The sequence below is a fragment of the Meriones unguiculatus genome, chromosome 8, assembly GCF_030254825.1.
Source record: "Meriones unguiculatus strain TT.TT164.6M chromosome 8, Bangor_MerUng_6.1, whole genome shotgun sequence".
NCBI lineage: Eukaryota > Metazoa > Chordata > Mammalia > Rodentia > Muridae > Meriones > Meriones unguiculatus.
In genome coordinates, this window is record NC_083356.1 from 23668505 (window position 1) to 23689509 (window position 21005).

At 47.0% G+C, this 21005-nt stretch overlaps 1 protein-coding gene across 6 annotated transcripts in view; it reads right to left on the reverse strand.

The window, feature by feature from the left end:
- Nucleotides 1–376: 376 nt before the first annotated feature.
- LOC110548446 (apolipoprotein L3-like) overlaps nucleotides 377–21005 on the reverse strand; it is a 62397-nt gene continuing 41768 nt past the window's right edge. For 2 of the 6 annotated variants that reach the window (XM_060389115.1, XM_060389116.1), the window contains 3 exons: nucleotides 8249–8327; nucleotides 5115–5244; nucleotides 3443–4740 (listed from right to left, as the gene is read on the reverse strand). In XM_060389115.1, coding sequence (XP_060245098.1) covers nucleotides 3873–4740; nucleotides 5115–5244; nucleotides 8249–8261 — 1011 coding nt within the window. In that variant the 5' untranslated portion in view covers nucleotides 8262–8327 and the 3' untranslated portion in view covers nucleotides 3443–3872. The other 4 variants (XM_060389118.1, XM_021636703.2, XM_060389119.1 and 1 more) reach the window with 4 other exon arrangements.

Here is a 21005-nt window from a genome sequence, read left to right on the forward strand (position 1 = left end):
GGCATAGTGATGACAAGGTAGTGTAGAGGGCACCTCTGCCTGGCCGTGCCAATCTTTTCCCTGCTCCATGTGCTGTTTGGGAACCCTATATCAACTGGAGCAGTATTCCTAAACTGCTACCTTCCACTTGTTGCCCGGGGAACCTGCCCTGTCATATGACAGAAAACCTCCTAAGGAATTCTCCTGAGGGCTGAATACCAGGGTAATGTACTTGCCACACAGACCTGGCAACCAGATGGATTGAAAGGCTTTGGCGTGCTGACTTGGAGCACCTGGGTTCCCTACTCGGTGCCTCAATCAAGAGTCTCAATCAAGAGTCTCGAGGTAACAGGAGACATGGAGTGGGCTTTGTTGATCAAGCATAGGACAAAGTCAGGATGACTGTTTCTTTGGCCAAGATAAAAATCAAGATTCTGACAAAACAGACACAGACTGGAGGGGCCAGAGCACCACAGACAACTTTATTGACCACTCATCTAAGAGAGGCAATGATCACTGTGGAGATGGGTATCAAGTTGGTTAAGCTGGAGAAGCCGGGTGCGGTGGCATATGCCTGTAATCCCAGAACTCAGGGAGGCAGAGGCAGGCAGATCTCTTTGAGTTCAAGGCCATCCTGGTCCATACAGAGAGTCTAGGACAGCCAGGGCTGTTAGACAGAGAAACACTATCTTGGGGAAGAAGGAAGAGGAGAAGGAGGAGGAGGAGGAGGAGGAGGAGAGAGAGAGAGAGAGAGAGACAGAGAGAGAGAGAGAGAGAGAGAGAGAGAGAGAGAAAGGAAGGAAGGAAGGAAGGAAGGAAGGAAGGAAGGAAGGAAGAAATGATAGTATCAAGATGGCACAGGCCAGAATAGTGATGACACAGAGGCTGAGGCTGGTGTGACAGCAGAGGCTGCAGAGACAAGGACCAAGGTTATGACTCCAGGACAGGCAGTGGAAGAAGAGCATTTGGTAGTGGGTGCTATAGGGCTGATGACTACAGAGGAGGTGGGGACCACTGTGAAAACCAGTATGAGAGATGGCATGATGAGCTATGGAAGCACAAGGATGCTTGCTCTGGATGGCTATGGATGTGCTGATAGAGGTCCTCCTCCAAGAACCAAACTGAATCAGAAGCCTCAGAGTTCTCCTAAGGAAGAGGATTCCTCTCCTAGCACCTCCCAGTGCAGCTGAGTGGAGGAGCAAAGCCTGTTGACACAGCTGCCAGAGGAGGAGGTAGAAAAGTGGAAAGAGAAAAGGCAGGAAAAGCCGCAGCATCAGCCGGATGAGCCAAAACTGTACCACAGGCTCAGAGAGGGACAGTCACCCAAGTTGAGGAAGTCAGAAGCATTTACTCTTAGCCACCAGCCATGTTCTGAGGAATCGGTGCTTTTCTCAAGTGAACCATCTCTTTGATACGTTTGATTCCTGCTCCTGTCTGCTTTCACCCCCTTGGAGGGCAGAGTATTTCAACTGATGGACCAGCGTGATGAGTGCGGTATGTAAAGCTTTGAGTTGGAGTTCTTAAACCTTGATTGGGGTGTGTAAGGTTTCTACTGTACCAGGTCCCTAAGTATTAGTGGGCCTTCAGACCTTGGCACAACCGGTTCCATGATGAAAGTTCCATTCAGGCCGTGAAAACTCAGCACACAGACAGCAGCACCTGACAAAAGGAAAACAAAAACCCAGCCCATCAAAGTCCACAGTTCTGGAAAAGTCTCTATAGGCACTAACCTTGCCTTTTGGTTTCTGTAGTTCCTCTTCTGGCTAACTGTTCTTGTTAACTGAAGTATGTCAGCCCAGGATATGAACTTTTATATATAAAAGCTCACCCTGAGAGAGGCCCAGGGCTACAGTGGACCCGGAACACCCAGTGTATTCAGTGGCTGGCTAATAAAGACTTTCTCCTGGCTGAACCCCACGTGAGCGGTCTTCTCTGGTACATATCCCACAACACTGTAAGTTATTTTTACTGGGATCCCACACCAGGGCTTGGGTTTATAATGTGACCCTGTGTGGTTTTCTACTCGGGAGGGTTGGTTCCTTGACTTCCCACAAGAGTACAGGCCATTGGGAAGAACAGTTGAAGAAGATCTTGGTTTTGCTTGCAACACAGGAGCTTGCTTGACCTCGTTGCTTTGATGCGCATCTTTGTAGGCGGCAGCTCCGAGGAGGACAAGCTTTCCCCTTTCAGAGAGTCAGGGTGCATGCCGGCAAAGGATACGGTGGTCTCATGTGTACGTGCGCCTTGGTCTACTGTGTGAACCTTAGGCTTGCTGCGTGGGAGCATTGCTTACTGTGCTGCATCAGGGACAGAGCCAGTCGCTGGCCCAGCAGAAATGTCAGCCAGTATCCAGGAAGTGGAATTTTAAAGAGATACCCATGGGTGCACGTGCTTGTAGATTATGAAAGGTAATTGTCCTCTTGGTCTATTTTCCTTCCAGACAGTTGCATCCAAAAGGAAGCTGTTGTGTCCCACTCTCCTCCTGTGCTCCTCTGTTAAAGACAGGGGTTGAGTTAAGCTCCTGAATACATGGAAAATATGTACAAAGACATCTTCTATGAAAATGATTCGTAGTCTGTAGGCTTTACTTAGAAGATGCCTTGAGAAAAATCCTGTCCTTTGAGTTGAGAGTTTTTTGGTTTTCTCTAAATATATTTCATCTTTAAAATTAAAAAAAAGAGGAAGGAAAATTGCAATAGGGCCGTCCTGACACTTTCTCTCTGTTTGCTCTCATGCCACCTTCTCTTGTGCTGTTGATTGTTTCATATTCCAGTTTTCCCCCAGCGGGCAGCAACATTTATTTAACCAAAGCTGAACCCTATGGGCAGAAGAGGCTCTTGATCCCAGACTCTCCCATATTCGCACTCTGCAACTTGTTTGGCCTCTTACTCCAACATGGTTTCCCTGATACCCACAAATGAGGAACTGACCCAGCATGACACACGGGGATTCATTTTAGTTTCACGGGTCCTTCAAGTCACCCTGTCCCCTTCACAGTCTGGCCACTTGCCAAGAGCTCTATCCACTGTGCTGTCATCACTAGCATCCTCAACATCATCAGCAGCACCTGTCATCGTGTGGAAGCTGCCTGATGGACAGGGGGGTGGGAATCGCTGGAGAGAAAGAGCTGCAGCCTGCAGAGCACCATCCTGTGGAAAGGAAGTCTGTGGACTCCTATCAAGTGCTCTTTGGTTTCCCTGACCTCCTCATTGCTTGCTCCTGCACACCCCTCTCTGTCTAACCACAAACCACTATGTGGTTTTAGTCCAATTCTCCACACTCTCTAGTCCTCTCTGGTCCCTCAGTTCAGGCAGCTATCACAGTTTTGTTGACCCTCTAGCCATCCATATTAACCTCACAGTGAGCCACAGAAATATGAAATTCTTAACCTTCAGTTTATAGACTTAATCCCATACTCTGCGCTTGCCCAACTTCCATTTCTGTTGCTGTGAAAAGATACAACTGAGAGGAGAAAGCTTTTATTTGGCCCACAGTTCCAGGCTATCGTCCACCATCTTGAAGAAGTCAAGGCAGGGGCCCAGGCAGCTAGCCACAGTCAAGAGCAGTGAGAAACGAATTCATGCATGCGAGATGAATTCAGTCTGCTTTTTGTTATACACTTCACAATGTATACTTAGGGAATAGGGCCACCCACAGTGGAGGAGTCTACCCACTTTAATTACAGCCGTTATGACAAATCTCTCACAGGCATGCCCGCAGGACAACTTGAGCTGGACAATCCCTCACTGAGACTCTTCCCACAAGATTCTAGATTGTGTCAAGAGGACAGCTGAAACTAACCATCTCATCCCCCTCTACCAAAATGGCTCAGCACCTTGAATCTGTCCAGATCATCGCCACTGACCTCAATATTGTTTGAGGGCGGGTGGCTGTCAGTAAGACACCAGTAGGATCTTATGGATCTGAGCAATCTCTTCCAACTTCACCTCCAACTCCTCAGCCAGGGCCCGCAGTTCACTGGCGGACTCTGATTTTGCTCCATCATATAAATGCATGGAGTCCTTTACAAGGTGGTAGACATCCACCACAAGGAAGACTCCTGCAATGGCTGCACCCCTGATTCTGGCTTTCTTGGTCATCGCCAAAGCGGTGCCTCCAAAGGCATTCCACACCTGATCAGCACGTCGGGCAGGGATTTTTCCAGTAGTCATGAGGAGCTTGGTATCTGCTACTAAGCGCGGGTTAGCTCTGGCTACCCTAATGGCACGGATATTTTGTCCCAAGGTTTTCAAGCTTTTTATGACATCATAGGTTTTTCTAGAAAGTTTGAGCAAACTCTTCCCCAGGACAAACACTGTCTTCAGAGTATCCATGGTGTCTGCCACCAGGCGCTTGGCTTCAGCTTCATCTGACCACCTGCTTGCCTCCTCCACAACCACAGTGGCAGCACCAGTCAGAATAGACACTGCCCCCAGCCCCAACCCAGTTGCTGAGAGCAGCAGACTGCCCCCGACTGTTACGGGTGCCAGAGCCAGACCCACAAGTCCCAGGACTCCAGAGGCAGTGCTGGTGGAGTCGGCCACCACGTTGGAGACGGTACAGCACCTGTGCACTTGATCGAGGTGGTCAGCCAGAGCTCGGAGCTTGCTGATGTTTGCCTGCAGCTTCCTTTTCAGCTGAGGAAAAGCTTCCACAAACCTCTTCCTGTCCTGCAGCTCCTTTTGAAGCCTGTCTTTGTCCTCCATGGCTCGGAATCTTAGGAGCGGCAGCAGGGCCTTATGCAACGCTGCTTCCTCAGCTCTAGAACAGAAGAGGTCAGCGCATTAGGAAGACAGCTTGGTTCACCGTAAGATGGGCTCCCCTACGAGCTGCCTTGTCCACAGCACAGACGTATGGGATGAAACCAATGGGAAAGAATTTTACATATGTGCAGGGCTGTGTTCTACAGGGAACATTTGATGATCATAGACTCTCTCTGGTTTAGTCCATGGGCATCAGTATGTGAAATCATAATAAGACACACTTTAGTGACAGGCACATGATGAAGATGCCGTCACTCGAGGTACATGCCTTCACTACCAAAACGTTTGCCCAGTGCTAACACTGTAGAGAGCATAGGGATGTGGGATTAGAGCAAAACTGGGGGCATGTGAGGAGGGTCCTACGGAGATGACCTGGACAATTCAGCCTCTGCCACCAACACCTTCCAGAGTTCATCTTCGTCCAACAGGAGCTGCAGGTCTTCTCTGCTTGCTGAGTCCTGCAGATACTCACTGACTTCCTGGATGAAGTGTCTCTTCAGGACTTGGGAGGAAACAGAATGATGTCAGAGGACAGTTCAGGAGAGCTTAAGTGGTGAACAGCATATGGCATTAAACAGCCCAGGTATTCAGCACCTGCCATTGGGTACCTGGTGGGGTCAGCAGTTTTGAGGAATGAATTGTGCCCTTCAATTCATGTACAAAAGTCCTTATGCCCGAAAGTAAAGCACTGAGGATTAGGTAATGCCATACATACACCCGTAATTCAGGGGAGTGTTGTACTGAGAAGCAACAGAAGAGACGCTGTTGGGGTTGGTCTGGTGCTGTGCATTTTAATGTTAATTCCTGGCCTCTAAGACCTTGTCCTTGCTCAGAGGAGCAAATTCTCATGTATACCCGTCTCCTTGTTGTGTAAACCTTGCTCCTCCCAATTTAAAGTTGATCAGTTGATTAAAAAATGCTGAAGCTTGGGATTTGGCAAAAGAAAGGGAGGGTCGAGGGACCATGAGGTTGAGAAGGAGAGGAAGACAGGATCAGAGGAATTATCGAGCACCGTGGGTTAGTGTGGGAAAGGACCACATGGCCTGATCAGTGTGGATGGAGGAGATGGAGAACATTACTAAGTATTTTGGGACCATGGATTGGAGGTAGCTCTAGATTGGGCCTGGGAGGTTAAGTTAGTTTAGAGGGTTAACATCTTCTGTGCCTCAGGTACAGGCTATTTTATAAAATACATGTGTCTGTGTCTTTATTTGATGGGTAGCAGGCTAGACTATATTTATAGCCTAATAACAACCATTTATTAGGCCATAAATTTGAAATTTATGACAACAAGACACCATGTATATAATGTCATTTAGCTAGCTGGCATCTATCATTCTATGTAGTATGTATGTATGTAGATCTATCTATCTATCTATCTATCTATCTATCTATCTATCTATCTATCTCTCATTTCTCTCTCTTGATGGTTCTCAACCTTCCTAAACCTGTGACACACCTTAATATAGTTCCTCATGTTGTGGTGACCAACCCCCACCCCCAAGAACCATAAAATTATTTTCATTGCTAGGTCCCAGGTGTAATTTTGCTATTGTTATGAATCACAATGTAAATGTCTGTGTTTCCCCAAACTCTTTGGTGATCCTTGAAAGGGTTGTTCAACCCCCAAAGGGATTGGGACCCACAGGGTAAGCATTGCTCTCTGTCTTTTCGCCTATCATCACTGATTTCTGTGTCTATGAGTTCTTTCTTCCACTTGGTTCCTTGCTACTTCTCTCTCTCCATGCTCATAGGAGAAGCTGTGTGCAGACTCCCTGTCAGCAGCTGCTGCTACAAACCAGGAAGTATGGCCTCACTACAACCAACCAGCTATTCCTTCACTGTGCGCTTTGACTTTCAGAACTGAGAGGAACAGAGGCCTTTGCTTCACCCTCGGCCTGTGGGACCAGGAGATGGTAGCTGGGAACGCAGAGACCAAGGAGGTGTCATGGTGCTTTGCAATTCAATGCAATGTCTTCTACTCTGAACAATCAAAAGCTGTATCTTTCTGTCTCAGAAAGCGACACTTTGCAAGGACAACTTCCATCTGCCTTGAGGTTCCTGCCCATCAGCGGTGACACCAGAGCCTGTAAAGGGACTTTCAACTCCTCAGAGGGTGGTGACATTGGTTTGTTGGATAAAGGCAGCATTTCAAAGAAAATAGACTTCACAATGTCAGGACTAATTGCATGTAGGAGAAGTGAGGCTAGCTGTGGTGGATTCGATGAGACTGGCCCCCGGGGGCTTTTATATTGAAGTGCTTTGTTTCTATTGGTGGACCTGTTTGCGAAAAGTGGCCTTGCTGGAGGATGAGTGTTACTAGTTACTAGTTATTGACGTTTCAAATACCCAGGCTATTCTCCTAAGCTTTCTTTCTCTATCTCATATTTGTAGATCAGATGCAAACCTTCAGCTGCTGCCCAGTGGTCATGGGCTCACGCTCTGAAACTATAAGCCTCCGTTCTTGCGCATGTTGTGCCAGTCGTGGTACCTTAGCACAGCAGTAGAAAAGTGACTAAGATAACAGTTGGTACTAGGGAGTTGACTATTGCTGTGACAGGTTTGAGCATGCTGTTTGGTGAAGCCTTTATGACTCAGACTAAGAAAGTGGCTGAGCACTATAAAGGCAGTTAAAGGGACATCCTAACAGAGTTTGGAAGACAGTAGTGCCAGTAGCAATATGGTCCATAGAGGCTGAGCTCAAGAGGTTTTAGGAGAGATTAATAGCAACAGGTCTAGAAATCGCTTTTGTGTTATTTTGGCAGAGAATGAGTCTGCTTTCTGCCCTTGCCCTAAAAATCGCCTGAGGCTAAACTGAAGAGTTTTGGACTACTTTTGTCCACAGAAGAGATTTCAAGAGAGCCTAGTAAATTGACTCTGCCACTTTGTTCATAGTAGGCAATCTTATGCAGACCTACAACGTAGAAGAGAAAGCCAGCAAGTGCTATTTCTCTATGGCTTCTGCATGGCCTCCTGCCCCCAGGTTCCTTACCTCTTTGAGCTCCTGCTGTGACTATCTTTGATGGTGAACTGTGATGTGGAAGTGAAATAAATCCTTTCATCGGATGTTGCTTTTGGTCACAGTGTTTAATCACAGCAATAGAAACCCTTGTTACTACACCACGTCTATGAGTTTTTACATAGGGTGAAGAACTCATTCACAGGGGCTGCCAGACATGTAAGACCTGGTTTAGACAAAGACAGGAGTCTGTGTGGCAGGGAGGTTGGAGTCTCCTCAGACAATGGAAGTTGTCTCTGAGCCACATGGCCTGCTGTCCTTCACTTTTCTAGGCTATCCTAACTCCTCTTGAGTGATATGGAAGGGAGGAGAGGATTCCTGAGCATGACCACAAGACAGAGTCAAGAACGAGATATACCTAGTTTCAGTTGAGTCTTCTTAATCCATTTTGAGGACTCCTTTTCTATCCTCAGCTTAACAGGTTCTCAGTGTGGAATTCCAAGGTTCTAGGCCACACTCAGGAACCAGAGAAGAGGAGTCACATTACCTGTGGAGGCCATGAGGGACCTTGGTGTCAGGTGTGGGATCTCTCACAGGTTTTCCTCACAGTTCTTTGTGAGTCCAGACTAAAAGGAAGAGAAAAACAAACTGAGGAATGGAATGGGCACAGCTGTAATGAAGACTACTGTCTCATGGTAATCTCTGGGATAGCAGAGCAGCTAAGGTCAAAGGTGACTAACTACCCTCCGTGCCCACCTGCAACAAGGGACCGAGCTGGGTCCAAGGTCATGAGAGCTGTCTCTGTCCCTCATCTGCCTTGGGGTGGCATGGCCCCTTCCCAAGTGTTGCTGTCTATGGCAGTTAGGAGACGAGGTCCGGAAGTCATGAGAGCTGGAGAACTGGCCCTGTCCCTCACCAGCTGCAGCACTTGGGAGAGTCAGTCCTGCAGCTCTCCTGAGCAGCACAGTGGAGTTGACCCTGGAGGCAGAGGTACAGGGGAGCCAGCCTCAAGGACATAATTAATCATGGGCCAAAGTTCTTGCCACCCTCCCCCCTTTCCTGCTTGATGAGTTCCTGGAAAAACCACAGGAGATGGACATCCAAACAACAACTTCCCTGATATCTGGCCTGGGCCTAAACTAGATATGAGATGACCATTCCTTTTCCAAGTTGGAACCAATCAAGAATATGCAAATATCCCTTACCTCGAACCCAACCAATCGTGGCAACAATTACCTAACCATGACTGGAAATCCCTCAATGGCTTAAAAAGGAGCCTTTGAGCTCCTCTCAGGTCACCGCCATTTTGTATGACTGGGCAACCCTAGCAAGCTGGCTGTCTCTGCAGAATAAATGCTCTTTGATTTTTGCATACTGTTTGAGTCTGGGGTCTCCCTTCAGTGATTCTTGGACCCTTGCAGAGTGACCCTATACTTTGGTGAGATGTCTGCACTCTACTTTCCTGTTTCTGTGTCACTCTGTGCTAGTGGTACAGCCCAGTGGTAACGCTCTTGTTCAGTGTGTAGGTCCCAGTATCACGCACGCGCACACACACACACACACAAATCCGGGAAAGGCCAGATCTCTCCTTCATACTTCCCTTCGGTCCTCTACTAATGCCTCACAAAGAGTCTCTTAGGATTGACAGGATGTGTACCAGGAGGAAGTGTAAGTGGTCCCAGCCCTTCCTCTATGGTGGCAGCTGGGGGCCTCCCTTCCCTAGCTGTGCACAAGCTCTCCAAAAGGAGCAGGGTAGAGACTCTCAGCAAGTCTTGCTTCCCAGAGGCTTCAGGGCATCTTCCTAGGGCAGGGAGACCCAGGCTCAGGACAGCATGAGCCTGAGAATCTTTACTTCCCAGGGTCTCGATCAAGCCCATTCACCCTGGACAGAGGGCCTCCTGTCTACTCTAGCCCTTGCCTCCTCCCCATCCTCTCCCTACTTCTTTTCTCCTCCCCCACTTCCTTTGGCCTCAACTCACTACCCTTTCCCCACCCCACTGCCTCCACAAGCACCTTCCAGCACTGTGCTGAGCCACTTAGCTTACAGGGAATGTCACCCATTCCTGTGTGGTGCCTGAACCAAGGGGAACACCTTCATTCCATGTACCCAGACTGGCGCTGTCTGGGCTGTGGAGACATTGATTGGAAAGTGAGCCACTAGATTCTGAGGACACAGCCTCAGGGAAGGAACAGTGTGAATTAGAAAATATAACGTTTAAAGTTTCGAGGACTTTCTGCTTTTACAGACAGAGATAGTTTTCTCAACCTCCACCTGTGGCCTGGCCTTGTGATCACACAGGCCAAAGGCCAGAATATGTGATTGTGAGACTTGACCCTCCCTGCCCCAAACTTTTACATTACCCTCCCAAACACAGGACAGCCTGTCTTCCTTCTCCACCTCTCACAGGTTGGACAGAGGCCAGGGGAGTTCCAGGGGAGGCAGCCTGCCACCCACCAGCTCAACCTGCCTCACAGAACAAGACCCCCCCCAGGACCTCGCAAGCCACATGCGCAGAGACACACTCTGTGGCACCACGGCTGGGCACCTTGTATCTCCCACATCAACATTCGCCCCTTGTGATCTTGGCAGCAATAACTAACTACCCAGGGCCAGCCTCAGGTGCACAGGGCACAGGAAGCAGAGAGCTCTTGGCTGCCTGCCTGCCTTGCTCTACATTCTTCCCTTCCACCATTCCCCGAGGAGTGAGGACCCACAATAGCCACCTTCCCTGCTGGCCAGGTCTCAGGCACTCTGGCATTGCGGGGAGCTCTGGGAAGGCTGGTGATCTCTTCTGAGGAGTCTTCACCCTTTCTTGTGCTTATGGCAGAGAGGAAGAGAGGGGCAATGAGAGCCCAACTTGCCTGCTAGTCTAGATTTTGTCCTGGGCTGATGTCTAACCTCAGTCATCTTCCTCTTCAAGAGCTACTGGGAGGGTGAGCAAGTAGAGGGGGCTCAGGCGGTCCCCAACTTACCAAGAAATCTTCCCGAGGCTGAGCAGGAAGAGAGCACAGCTGTCCTTCCCGTGTGCATCGGCTGGCTAGCTGCACTTCAGGATCCAGTGAGACCCAGCAGCCGAAAGCGAAAGTCCCACCTTCTGAACACAGCCAACCCACACCCATGTCTAAGAACCACCCACATCCCCCCTCCTTGCTGACCCACAGAAAGGAACAACCTTAGCTCCCCATACCCTGTCCTTCTCAGTCCTTGACAGCTTGTTTTCGGCTTCTCAGTGGGCCTGAGAAAGAAAGGCCCGCCATTGCAGATGATGGGGCCCTCTGTAGTTCACCCCCTAAATGACCCTGCTCTGTCCACTCACCCTGTCCAGCAGAGCCCTTCTCCATCCTCCTCTACCATGGCTTTCCTCATTCTGTGGATGCAGACAGCGAGGCTGCTTTGTCTACTGTGTCTGGCGCCTGGATATCTGCGTGCATGGCTTCTTATACCATAGACCCTCGACATGCACCCTGGAATCATCATGCATTGTTTGCTGTCAGAAGCCCCCAGCATACCCCAGAGCAGACTTCCCTGCTGCCTTCTTGGCTCCCACAGTACCTTGGCGTCAAAGTCCTCTCTCTGGCCAGTCTCTTGTCTCCAAGCTCACAAAGCTGGAGGGCTGTTGAATAGCTCTCCTTTTCTCCTAACAAGAGGGACTGTTGGGATTATGTTCTTGTAGAATGTATACAATATACCCTCGTTCATTCAAGTGCTGGTTTTTCTCCCCCACTATGTGGTTTCAATCCAGACATCGCACTGTGATGTTTATTCTAAGCATCACCTGTCTCACGTTTGTGTAAACATGCCACCACTTGTCCTCTGTATTGTCAATGAAACAACCAACCAATGCTGAGCAATGGAGAGGATAGGATGGGGCATCCTGGTCCGGAGGGGGAGGAGAAGGAAGTGAGTGGGAGGAGTCTGAGAGCAGAGATCAGGAGGAGAGGACTTGGAACCATGAGGAGAGATGAACTGGACCTCAGATATGACTAAAAGCAAGTATAACGTGGGAAACCTGAATAAGGGGAAACTATGTGGGCTTAGGAGGCTTAGGATGGAGTAACTCTAGCCCGGCATTGTGCTCTAGGTAAATTAAATAAATCCTAGTCTCTGTGTGGTGATTTGGGTATGCAGCTGGTTTAGGAACAACCGCTGTTTAACTAAAAGATAAATTGATAATGAATATTAATAATCAACAAGGGACTTTAAGCAAGGCAGAATTGCAGGGACCAACTGATCATTCTGTCATGTATGTCCTTGGGGTTTGATGGCTCTTCCCCATCCCGCTTCTCAGAGAAGGATCGCAGGTGACACTGTGTCTTCCTGCTCCTGCTGGCAACGCTGTTAATTTACTATATATTTGGACTTTTAGAATCATTTCTGAAAACTAAACACCTCAGTTTCTTATCAAATCAGCACCTAATCATTATTGATAATGGGGGATGGGCTGTGATTCCTTTTTCCCAGGTACAAACAGATGTGGTGAGAGGTAATTCATGTCACAGCTCTTTCATATCAAGACTAGAGCCAAGATCCATATTCAGACAGCAGACACTCGTGAGCATGCTTTCTCTTTCAATTTTTTTTTTCCTGTAGCCTTTCTTGTTCTCAATTCCTTCCATTATTGTAAGCATAAGTTTATCTTGGTGTCTTGTGAGGAGGAGTGAATGAACTTCTGTGAGGTGTCCCTGTGAGGCCTGTCAGAGCTGCCTGTAGCTCCCAAAGCTTCCTTTCCTCAGCAGCTGGGTTTTGGTCCCTGACCTCATCACAGCAGCACAGTGGCTCCCAAGGTCCCTGATGTGTGTTCGCTGGTGCAGAGGTCACCCCTCTGCCCCTCCCTCAAGCCTGATTCTCCTCTTGGACAGAGAACATCAGGACTCTTAGTGGGGAGCATGCTCAAGCTAACAGTGACCATGTGACACAGGCCAGACACAAAGGGCAGCTGCTAAAGGACATCTGGGGACTCTTGCCACAGCTACAGGTGTGACAGGAGGGCTGGCTTCTTTCTCATTCTTTCTATTTCATAGCTGCAGGAACCCAGAGCTGTGAGGACTGTGTGCCAAACAGAGCTGAAGAAGTGAGCAGATATGATGAGATGGAGTCTTGGGTGACCCCCCACAAGACTCAAAGCCTCTGCACTGAGGGGCTCATTCTTCCATGAGAGACTGGCTGCAGATGTGGCTCAGAGGTAGAGCACTTCCCTAGTGTGCAGGAGACCCTGGGTCCTCAAAGCTGGAGGGTGGAGGAAGGCTCTCTTGGTCTGCTCTGAACCTGCCTTGGACCTGGCCCCCGTCTACCTTCTTGGATGAGTGTCCCCTGGCTAGGGGTTTTGAGGGATCTTGGATGATGTCTTCCCTGTCCTGCTCCTGGTGACCTGGAAGCCCAGGAGGGAACACAGGGGTCAGGACTTCATGCTTCTCCCAGGGTCAAGTTCAAGGGCTTCCCCACAGCACACAGCCCTCCTCCCGGAGAAGCCACTCCCTCATCACCCTCCCCTCAGACACAGTTACCTTCCAGGTCCGCAGACCTGCACTGGGCTCCTTCCATGCCATGACCTTCCTCCCTTTCCCTCCCATTCCAGGGCCTTATATAGCACTTCTCTCCTGGTGGCTGGCTCTCCCTGCCAGCCCTGGGTGTTCAGATTTCCTATGGTGCTTCTCTCTACTGCACTTGCCCCAAACATCTAGGTCCCTCCTACCGCCAAAGGACTTGTCATGATTCTAGCAGCATCCCAGTGCTGGTGATTAGGACCGGCTAGGTAGCCTCTTTCTCTAGGGTCCAGCAAGGGTCTCCTAGGCACCTCACATCTCCAGTAGGGAGACAGCAGAGTGTGTCCTTGCAGAAAATGTCGGGGCCAGAGCAGCTTGCTTTGTCCAAAGGGTTGTGAAGTAACTGTCCAGATAACCTAAGGAAGTACACAGAAGCCAGAGTCTACAAGCACCAGGAAGTGCCCTGCCCCCTGAGACAGAACAAGAGAAATAACAGACACGCAGTAAGGAACCATGGAGACTCTGTGGGACAGAGCTTGAGACACACAGCTTCCTGGAGCTAGCTGGGCCTGACCCCAGAATGTGGGTGTGTGTCCAAGTCTGTCTTATTCTTCACCAGATACACAAGACAGTGCCTGCCATTTCCCCATCCCCCACAGGCTGAGCAGAGACCAGATGACACCCAGAAGACACATACCTGCCGCCCACTGCTCTGCCTCCTTCCCAGGGTCCTGGACAATCCACCCTCTCCTGCAGCCTCAGTGTTCACACAGAGCCTGACATACAATAGGAGCATAGAGACAGGTCGGGGGATACACCCAACTCCTGGCTGCTGGCATCTCAGACATTAGCCTTTTTCCCACCCCCCTTTGGTAGCATCACCCCAGAGCCAGCTTTACCCACTAGGCTCCTGACACAGGCAGGCTTGGTTCTTTGACCTCTTTATCTCTTGTTTCCCCATTTCTCAGTGGAGTGGGCACCCACATCAGACACCTTTTTTTGGGGGGGTCCCCTGTCATGTTCCAAGCATTCTGTCATCTGAGCCCCAGAAGCTCAGGAGTCCCTCCTGAGGGAAAGCTTCTCTCTTCTTCACAAGTGCACCAAGACACAACAAGGCTCAGAGTCCACCTCTCCTGTCATGCATGTGTTCATAAAATGGATAGATACCTTTCTGTAGAGACGTCAGGAGGTTGGGCAAGTGGTTGAATTGGAGCAGCACCCAGATCTTCTTGGAGGTATGGGTGCTGCCACAGGTTGTGTCTGTATGATGAGGAGACAAAGGCCAGAACTCAAAGCAAGAGGGAGAAACTCCTCTTCTGAGCAGCTCAGATCCTGCAAACCCCCAGACCCAGGTGCTGAGCTCCTCCTTGCCGGGAGCCAAAGCCATTTAGTGGAGCCAAAACCAATTAGCGGAAAAGTTACCAACAGCTGCTCTAGGACCCTAGGTCATAGGTGATAGATTTATGTGAGAACATCTACTCGTTAGTCTTGGAGCATCCTTGAGATATCTTAAGGAAACATTCTTACGGTTTCTTGCAGGAGGTATCTCAAACCATAAAACACTTTTGCTATCTTCTGCACCAGTAAATTAGCCTTCCCCCTTTCCTGCCTTCTCCCTATATAGTTGTATAAAAATTTCAAATAAATGAGGTCTTTATCAGACAAACTGTCTTGGTCTCCATTCTTTGAATCTCTTTCCCACCCCATTCTCTTCACCCCTCCTTAGGAACCTGTTGAACTTCCGCTGGACGGGGCCTGGTGGCACCCAAGGAGGACCTAGGGGATCGAATTGAACGGCGTTCTTTGTGCCCCCCCCTTCATAGGATCTCGCGCTTCCATAGGGGAAGTGAAAGAAGATCCTGCATAGAGATCTCCACAGAGCCGCCCGTCTGTGAGTCTGATCCGTCGAGGTAAGCCAGAACGACGAATTTTGGGACAAGAATTGATTAATCATGACTTATTCTTACAGGGTCTCAAGGAGTCCCTCAAGACACCAGGAGTGAGGGTAAAGAAAAAGGACTCTCACAAGCTAAAGAGTTACTTGGGGAATTAGAGCAGCCAAAGAGGCAGAAAAAAGTACTTATGAGGTTATTTCAAATGTTCTTAAAGGAGCTCAAACGGATTTGTGTAATATGAGAGCAGAAAATAATTTAGGAGCTAGATAGTGAGGATAAAACAGAGACAGAGGAAGAAACTGCCAAGTCTCATAATTCAGACTAGCCTCCTGTGCCTACTTCCCTTCTACCCAAAGGAAAAAGGCTCCCAGGCGGGCTGGGGCAGAACTCGAGGAGCAGGGCTATACCGTGGTGAGCAGGAGGAACAGGGACACTACATGTCTCCTTCCAGCTCCCCTACTGGGGGCTAGGCTTGGATGGCTTTCGGAGAACCAGGCGGATGGGAATGCTCACACCCTCAGAATTGGCCTAAGACCTGCCACTGCCAGTTGCTGATCTGAATGGGGCTGCTGAGCTGAGCAGCAGTTCACCCCACCCCCTTCCTCCTCTCATCCCTCCACCCACAGGCCTCAGTTGGTGTAGGCTCTGGGATGGGGGCCAGAGGGATGGAGCCACTTCCAGTTTTAAAGTTTAAATTGTGTGCACTGATAAATTCTGAGTTTTAAATCTAGTTCTGACTTTTGAAATCATGGTTATACTCTGTAAATTCACTCCTAAAGAGGATGCTTTGTTTTAATATTACAAAAACAGGTTTAAAAAAAATATATATACTTAAATGTTTAAAAAGCAGGTACTGTGGTTGTTTTTTGTCTTTGTCTCTGTGTTTTGTTTTTGTGTGCCAGCTGTCTGTTTTGGTTTCTGGTTTTGGTATTGCTCATGAGGTTTGGGAAACTTGGAGAGTTTCCAATCTGGTCAAGGAAATCTGGAGTATGCTCCAATTCCCAGGGAAGGGGGCCCATAATGGCTCTCCTCCTTTTGGGACCAGGAGAGAGGGTCGCTGGGACCCTATTCTGTGTGAAAAGAAGGTTGCTGGAGCCCACTCTCCATCTGGAAGCTGTGGAGAGTGTCCATGAGGGGGTCCACTCCTTCTGGACTCGTGTTGGGTAGGGCCCTGTCAAGTCCTGGCATCTGGGTATTCTGGTTACTCCAAGGTGACAATGTCGGATTTCTATGTTCCTTAGCTATGTCTCTGTGTGTATGTGTTTTTCTGTGGACTTGAACTGATGATATTTTAAAATATGACTGACGATATTAATATTTTTGGACATGAGACAGTTTAAATCAACACCTCTGAGTTTGGTCCTGGACCATCAGAGTTAAATTCTATAAATTATTTTAAAATTCATCAGGTATTTTAAAATAATAAACCTTGGACAGCCTAACACAAAACTTAAAAACTGTTTCTCAACCCTTTGGGGCAGGTCAAAAGACCTTGGTATTTATTTTATTAATTTTACAAAGTAAAACCAAGCCATGTTGTTTAAGCCAATTAAACAAAAACTGCAGGTGTTACAGTATATCATGTAAAAAAAAAACCCTATAAAATATGTTGTTCTTTGTTTAAAAAGGCTGGAGATTCTTCAATGCAAAAGGTTTGCTTATGCTCTTTTACAAGAGAAAAAAGACTACAGTTCCATGTTAGCCCAGGGTTATGCAGGGTTATATTCAGATCATTGTTAACCATTATATAAAATATATGCCTGGCTGCCAGTACCTAAATAAATGATTTAATGCTGTTTCTTTCTGTCCTATAGATTTGATATGGCCAGAATAGTCCATTTTTGCTGAGGGCTGCAGGCTAAGTTTAGTTCTCTGTTTAATGCTAAATAAACTTTTGTCCTTTAATTTTTTGCTGTTAAGTTTTAATACAATATGATAGGATTTATAAGATTTGCTAGCCCCTTTATAAATTATGTATAATTAAAAGTTTTGCTTTGATTTTAGTTTAAAAAGAGCAGATTTAAAGTTATGCTAAAGATTATAGTTGAGTACAAGATTGAGTTTTACCTAGTCTCTTTGTTTAGGTTGTTTTTTTAAGGTAAAATTTAAAATTGGTAACCATAAAATCTGCCTATATAGATCTACCTAAAATTTGGTTCTAAAACATACATTTAAAAATATGCCAAAATTAAAGATTATAACATCCTGTTTTATAGGATGCAGTTTAGAGCAGATAATAAAGGTAACAAAGAGTAACTCAAATATGCTGACCCTCAGACTTGTCAGACATCTGATAAATATGGCTCTTTAACATATGTAAGCTTATTATGACAGAGTCCAACCTGTTGAGGGACAAGAAAACAAATTAATTCAGTTTTTATAGGTGCAATCTATAGTTTTTCCATTTAAAACAAAAGTTAGCCCACTTGTTGATATTTTAATGGTATTTACTGATGGTTCATTATCTGGTGTTGCTGCCTATGCTTATAAAAGAAAAATAATGTCTTTTCAAGTGTCTAGCACATCTGTACAAATAGCAGAGTTATCTGCGGTATTGGCTGTGTTTCAAAGTTTTAATAAGCAGTCTTTGAACATTTTTACAGATAGTGCATATGTAGCTCAGTCTTTGCCTGGGTTAGAGACTGCAGGTCAAATCCAGATATCTTCTCCTGCTGGAATTTTATTTTTACAAAATTCAAAATTTGATACAAAAAAAGAGAAACTTTCTCTTTTTTATAGGACATTTGAGGGCTCATTCTAATTTGCCAAGACCCCTGTCTAAAGGAAATGCACTGGCAAATAAAGCCACCAAAATTTATTGTTCACAGTTAAAAAGAGCCCAGGATGCCCATAACATGCATCATCTTAATGCAACCCTTTAGACTTGAGACTTAAGTATGGGTTGACTAAGGAACAGGCCGTAGTATAGTCAAGGATTGCAGTACTTATCCTCAGTTTCAGCCTGTTCCTCATTTGGGAGTCAATATTAAAGGATTGGTTCCAAATCAGATTTGACAAATGGATATTACTCATATTCCTAAATGTGAAAAATTAAAATATGTACATGTTTACATTGATACCTATTCTGGATTTATTTTTGCCACTCCTCAGCCAGGAGAAACTGCAAAAAAATGTTATTGCTCATGGTTTGCAGGCTTTTAATGTTCTAGGAGTTCCTGAGCAATTTAAAAACTGACAATGAAACAGGGTATACTAGCAAATCTTTTAAAAGTTTTGTCAACAGTTTCAAGTTTTCTTACATCATTGGCATTCCTTATAATCCTCAAGGACAAGGCATTGTTGAACGTGCCCATCAAACTATTAAAAACACCCTTCACAAGTTAAAGAAGGAGGAGTTATATCCCATGAAAAGATCCCCAAGAAATATTCTTCATCATGCACTGTTTCTTCTTAATTCTTTAACCCTGGATGCCCATGGCAAGTCCACTGCTGATCACCTTTGGCACCCTGAAACAAATAAAAACTATGCCACAGTTATGTGGAAAGATCCTCTCACTTCCATGTGGAACGGCCCAGACCCAGTCCTTATCTGGGGTCGAGGATCAGTGTGCCTGTTTGACACCAAGGAGGGTGCAGCCAAATGGCCGCCAAAAAGGCTGGTAGAACAAACAGACACTCCCTCCTCTAAACAGCAGAAAAACATAGAACCATCAGAGACAAATCATGTACTCCTGACATCCAGGGTGGTGAGCCCCCCTGAGATCCTGCTCTTTTCTTTACAGATGAGACCACTTTGGATGGTATTTCTTAGAGTGATGATGCAAAGCCAGAAGGTGATTACAGACCAGAAGAACAATGTCCACCAACCCTATAAATATACTTGGGAAATTTCTGGAGAATATGGTGAGGTATATTACACACAATCACAAGTCACTTCTGATACTGAGTGGTACCCAGACATGTCCTTTTGTGCCCCTGAGTCACTCTTCACCTGTGAACAATGGGAACCGGCAATTGGGCTTTATGCCTGCCCAGGTTATAAAAGAGTTAAAGGATGTGGCGGTGCCAGAGACTTTTACTGTGCAGCCTGGGGATGTGAAACCTCAGCTGTAATTGCCACCGGAAGCTGGGGACACCTTAATAGTGATGATTACATTATGATAACTATTACATCTAAGATTGATATTAACTCTTGGAAATCACATTATTATTTAACAAACACCTGTGGCAGGCTAAGATGGTCCTCAAGCTGGCAACAGCTCCAGCTCCCCATCTTAAAACTGTCCTTCACTTCTAAAGGAAAACAAAAATCAGTTCCCTGGCATAAGGGCCTCACTTGCGGCCTATGCCTATACTATGGTTGGGCCAGATATGATCCAGGAGTTATAATTTACATCACCCTAAGGAATGAATCAGCTATTCCACCCATAGCTATTAGACCCAATCCTGTCCTTGCCCCACTGGCACAGACAGGACCCAAGCAAAATAATTTTCTTGCACAGACAGAGCCTAAGCAAAATGTCCCTACCTCCTCAACTCCTTCCCTTGCTGATAAACCTATCCTCACCTTAATTGAAGATGGGCTTGATACACGCCATATTATTTTGGACCTTGTTAATCATACTTTTTTAACCTTGAATCATACACGCCCCGAGCTTACTGAGTCCTGTTGGCTTTGTTATGATTCTGCCCCTCCCTTTTATGAAGGCATTACAGTCACTGAGGAAATCTCCTACTCCTCTGACCATTCTAAATATAGATGGTCACAGCAAGCTGATGCTAGATTGACGATGACTTCTGTTTCTGGCTTTGGGCTATGCATAGGTAACAGCATTCCTTAGAAATACAGACATCTTTGTAATATAACCATTACATCATCAAGCCACCTTCCCAATTATATCCTCCCAGGCAATAATAGTTGGTGGACTTGCAGTGATGGCCTTACTCCCTGTATATACACCCCTCACCTCAAAAGCAATTTTACTACCTTCTGTGTCCTTGTCCAATTAATTCCCCACCTGACTTATTATTCTGTGGAAGATTTTGCCCGGTTTTGGGACCCTGTTAATGACCATGCATTACTTAGAACAGAAAAAGAGGCCATAACAGCTGTTACACTAACTGTCCTCCTCAGCCTGGGAGTTGCAGGTGCTGGGACTGGCATAACCTCTCTCGTTCTCTCCAATAAGCATTACTCTGACCTTCGCCGGACAATCAACAGGGATGTTGAGAGACTGGAGATTGGCATCACCAATTTGGAAAAATCCCTCGTCTCGCTGTCTGAAGTTGTCCTACAAAATCAAAGAGAGCTAGACTTGCTCTTCCTCCAGCAAGGGGGACGCTGTGCTGCCCTCAAGAAAGAGTGTTGCTTTTACACGGATTATACTGGGATTGTAAGGGACAGCATGGCAAAAGTTAGGGAGGGCCTAGAAGAGAGAAAGAGACAGAGAGAAAAAGAGGAAAGTTGATTTCATAATTGGTTTTCAACCTCTCCCCGGCTCACCGCTCTCCTCCCTTCAATCTTGGGACCCATGGTGGGCTTCCTTCTCCTCATATCTTTTGGCCCACGGGCCATTAAAAGACTTACTAGCTTTGTAAAATAGCAAATTGACTCCCTGGCATCTAAACCCATACAAGTTCATTATCACAGACTTGATTTGGCTGACAGAGGCTTAGCTGAGCCTGAGGAAGACTGTTAACAGTCCATCACATGGGTCTTGACTGCTTGCATTTAGCTCTCCTGAGAACAGCATGAAACTCACATAAATGCTTGCCTAATAATGCATGGGCACCTGCAAGGGGTGTCAGACGAGGTACCGCAGGGGGAGGGCCCAATTGCCTGCTTCTGAGTCCCTCTCGAAGCAAACCTGATTGCATAGAGGTTGGTGTCTGATTACCCCTAGCCACAACCTGCTGGGGATGCCCTCGGGTGTTGATGGGGTCTTCCTCTCCTCCCCCAAAAGA